The sequence below is a fragment of the Canis aureus genome, chromosome 21 (assembly GCF_053574225.1).
Source record: "Canis aureus isolate CA01 chromosome 21, VMU_Caureus_v.1.0, whole genome shotgun sequence".
In the NCBI taxonomy this organism is placed as follows: domain Eukaryota; kingdom Metazoa; phylum Chordata; class Mammalia; order Carnivora; family Canidae; genus Canis; species Canis aureus.
The window spans coordinates 15,531,312-15,534,684 of record NC_135631.1 but is presented as its reverse complement, the minus strand read 5'-3'; the positions used below and the strand labels follow the sequence as shown (position 1 = coordinate 15,534,684).

The window sequence follows — 3,373 nt, the reverse complement described above, 5'->3', positions numbered from 1 at the left end:
ATTATCTTTATTATTATTCTGAACATCTGCAATCATTTCGTCTCTTGCAAAAAAGTATGAAACAATGCTAACCACACAGGTTACTACCATGCCATGCACATAGTAATCAATCATTTAAAATATATTTATCAGTTATTATAATATTTTGGGATTTTGAAAACTTGTATTATCTACTCTTTTATAATAGCTCCTGGAGCCTTTTATTACATTCTCATAAGAAACACACTGTTCCACATTTTTGTTAACTATTATAAATGTTCTGTGACTGGGCTTTCTGTCTCTGGCTGACATCCCCTAACTGAAGCTAATTCAACTTCATCCAAGACACACAAAGGACTTTCACAGAGTTATATCCAAGAGTCACCATTCTTCCAACCCCTGGTCATTCTTCCACTTCTATTCAGTTACCTTCCATGGTTCCCCATTTCCTAAGGGTAAAGAAAGAATTCCTAGCTTTCCATTCATAGCTTGAACATCCATTCTTTACCACTCTTTTGAAACTTAGCTGCCAGTATGATTCCTTCAAGATAGGCTCTTTATCATCTCAGATGATGAAGTATGCCTAGGTGATCTTCAAGAACTCAGAACTTACTTGCTATCTTACAAAACGTCATGAGAATCCACTTCTCATTAGAATACAGGCTGCTACATTTACTAGATGTGGAAGCTTACTAAATGCAAGGTTACATTAACATAAGGGATTTCTTTTTCAGGTCATGTAGTTAAGCATAATACGAAAAAATGGAGATTAGGAACAACGTGACAGAATTTGTGCTACTGGGGCTCACAGAGAATCCAAAGATGCAGAAAATCATATTTGTTGTGTTTCTGGTCATCTACATCGTCTCTGTGGTAGGAAATGTGCTCACCGTGGTCACTATCACTGCCAGCCCGTTATCGGGGTCCCCCATGTACTTTTTCCTGGCCTATCTCTCCCTCATTGATGCCTGCTATTCTTCTGTCAATACCCCCACCCTCATCATAGAGTCACTCCGTGAAAAGAAGACCATCCCATTCAATGCATGCATAATCCAAATCTTTGGGGAACATTTCTTTGGAGGTGCTGATGTCATCCTGCTTACTGTGATGGCCTATGACCGCTATGTGGCCATCTGCAAGCCACTGCACTACATGACCATCATGAATCGGCGGCTATGTGGCCTGCTCATGGCAGTGGTGTGGGTGGGAGGCTTTCTTCATGCAGCCATACAGATCCTCTTTATCATCCCACTACCCTTCTGTGGCCCTAACGTCATAGATCACTTTATATGTGATCTGAATCCTTTGCTCAATCTTGCCTGCACTGATACCCACACTCTTGGGTTCTTTGTTGCTGCCAACAGTGGTTTCATCTGTGTCTTAAACTTCCTCCTCCTCATGGTTTCCTATGTGGTCATTCTGCGCTCCCTAAAGAACCACAGCTTGGAGGCGAGGCGCAAAGCCCTCTCCACCTGTGTCTCTCACATCACAGTGGTCGTCCTATTCTTTGTGCCCTGCATATTTGTGTACATGAGACCCGCAGCTACTTTATCCATTGATAAAGCAGTTGCAGTGTTCTATACTACAATAACTCCCATGTTAAATCCTTTAATCTATACCTTGAGAAATGACCAGATGAAAAATGCCATTAGGAAACTGTGTAGTAGGAATGCTAGTGTGGGTGACAAATAAATGTATCTGGAGCTCAACAGTGATTCAACTGAGGCAAAAGTCAAACAGACATGTTGGATGATCTCAGCAAGGAATACCTATGACATAAAAAATGACAACAACAACAACAACAATGACTGCTATTTTGTTTTCAAGAGCAAAAATGGGTGCAAGAAATGGAAAAATAACCCTAGCTCAGGATCTCTCTTTGCATATTTGAATAATGCTAGCAAATTGGGGCTTGTTTCATGAGCTTCATTCATATGCATGGATTCATAAGCTTTCATCCTAATTTTAAAAATTAAAAATAGGGACACCTGGGTGGCTCAGCAGTTGAGCATCTGCCTTGCATCATGGCATGATCCCGGGATCTGGAATCAGGCTCCCCACAGGGAGCCTGTTTCTTCCTCCGCCCGTGTCTTTAGGCCTGTCTCTGTGTGTCTCTTATGAATAAATAAATAAAATCATTTTTTAAAAAATTAAAAATATATTGATATTGAGCAGTAGTCTTTATAACAATCCAAAGAAGTAGGCATTGCTATTATCCCCATTTTATAGGTGAGGAAACAGAAAGGGGGAATTATCAAAATAATTATACTGAAGATTCACTAATCAGAGACTACCTGATTTCTCAGACCATGCTCTTAAATGTTGTGATACAGTGCCAGACAATGATGACAGAAAGATGATTCTAATTCTTACCACTTATTGAGCTAGGTTTTATGCTGGACCACATATATAAGATATAGATACAAATATCTATATATACATATATAGATATACAATATATATCTTATACATATGCATGTTAAATCATTATGTCCATGTACTATATATCATAATAATATAGATGATTATATATTGTATTTCTATTAATTCATTACTTATAACTAAATTCCAAGGATATTTCAGTAATAACTCAGGTCAATTTTAGTTATCATTGTTGTGGATAATAAGCTCATTGCAATATTCTGGTTTGTATTTACTTTAGGAAATAAAAGTGAAAGCCCATTAACACTGATGGAGTAGGTGAAGAATATGATACTTTATTTGAAAATTTACTTGTAAAAAGTAAAATAAAATAAAATAAAGAAAATTTACTTGGGGGCTTCAGAATCCTATCATTGTCATGTCACCCATCTTATGCTGATAAGCTGTTAGAAAATGCGATGACTCAAATCAAAGATCATTTCAATGCCAGATGAGAATTCCTACTTTTTAATATATATTTATACTCCATAGAGATCTTGCCTGCTACCTAGAATATTTTATACAATTAGAAAAATGACTAGTGCATGATAAATAATAACTAAAAAATAAAACTATAAAGAAAGATCAATAAAGTAAATAAAACGTAGAACAAAAAATATATTGAGCTGTAGGGAATAATCTTCCTATTTTGTCTGATTTGGATTCAAGAATTCTAGCTGGGTCTGTTAAACAGACCACAATTTGTTTTAACTCCTGCTTAAACCATGTAATGAGAAAGACATTGAACCTGACATTCTCATCTCGATTCAAGTAACTGAAACTGAACCTACTCTCAGCAAGATTACATCATATGAACATGAGTTGTCCATGTTATTCTTCTCTGTTAATTAGTTTACATTGTGGTAACATATCATCATGAAAGAATATTTTTTAAAATATGTGGCTCAACCCACACACAAAACAATTTCAGGATAAATATATTCCATTTATTCCATCTATCCATCACCCATTA

At 36.5% G+C, this 3,373-nt stretch overlaps 1 protein-coding gene across 1 annotated transcript; it reads left to right on the top strand.

Moving 5' to 3' along the window:
* Positions 1–741: 741 nt before the first annotated feature.
* Positions 742–1,671, top strand: LOC144293287 (olfactory receptor 4C46-like). Its single transcript, XM_077864370.1, has one exon. It carries the CDS (start codon positions 742–744, stop codon positions 1,669–1,671), a length of 930 nt encoding a protein of 309 aa, XP_077720496.1.
* The last annotated feature ends 1,702 nt before the right edge of the window (positions 1,672–3,373 follow it).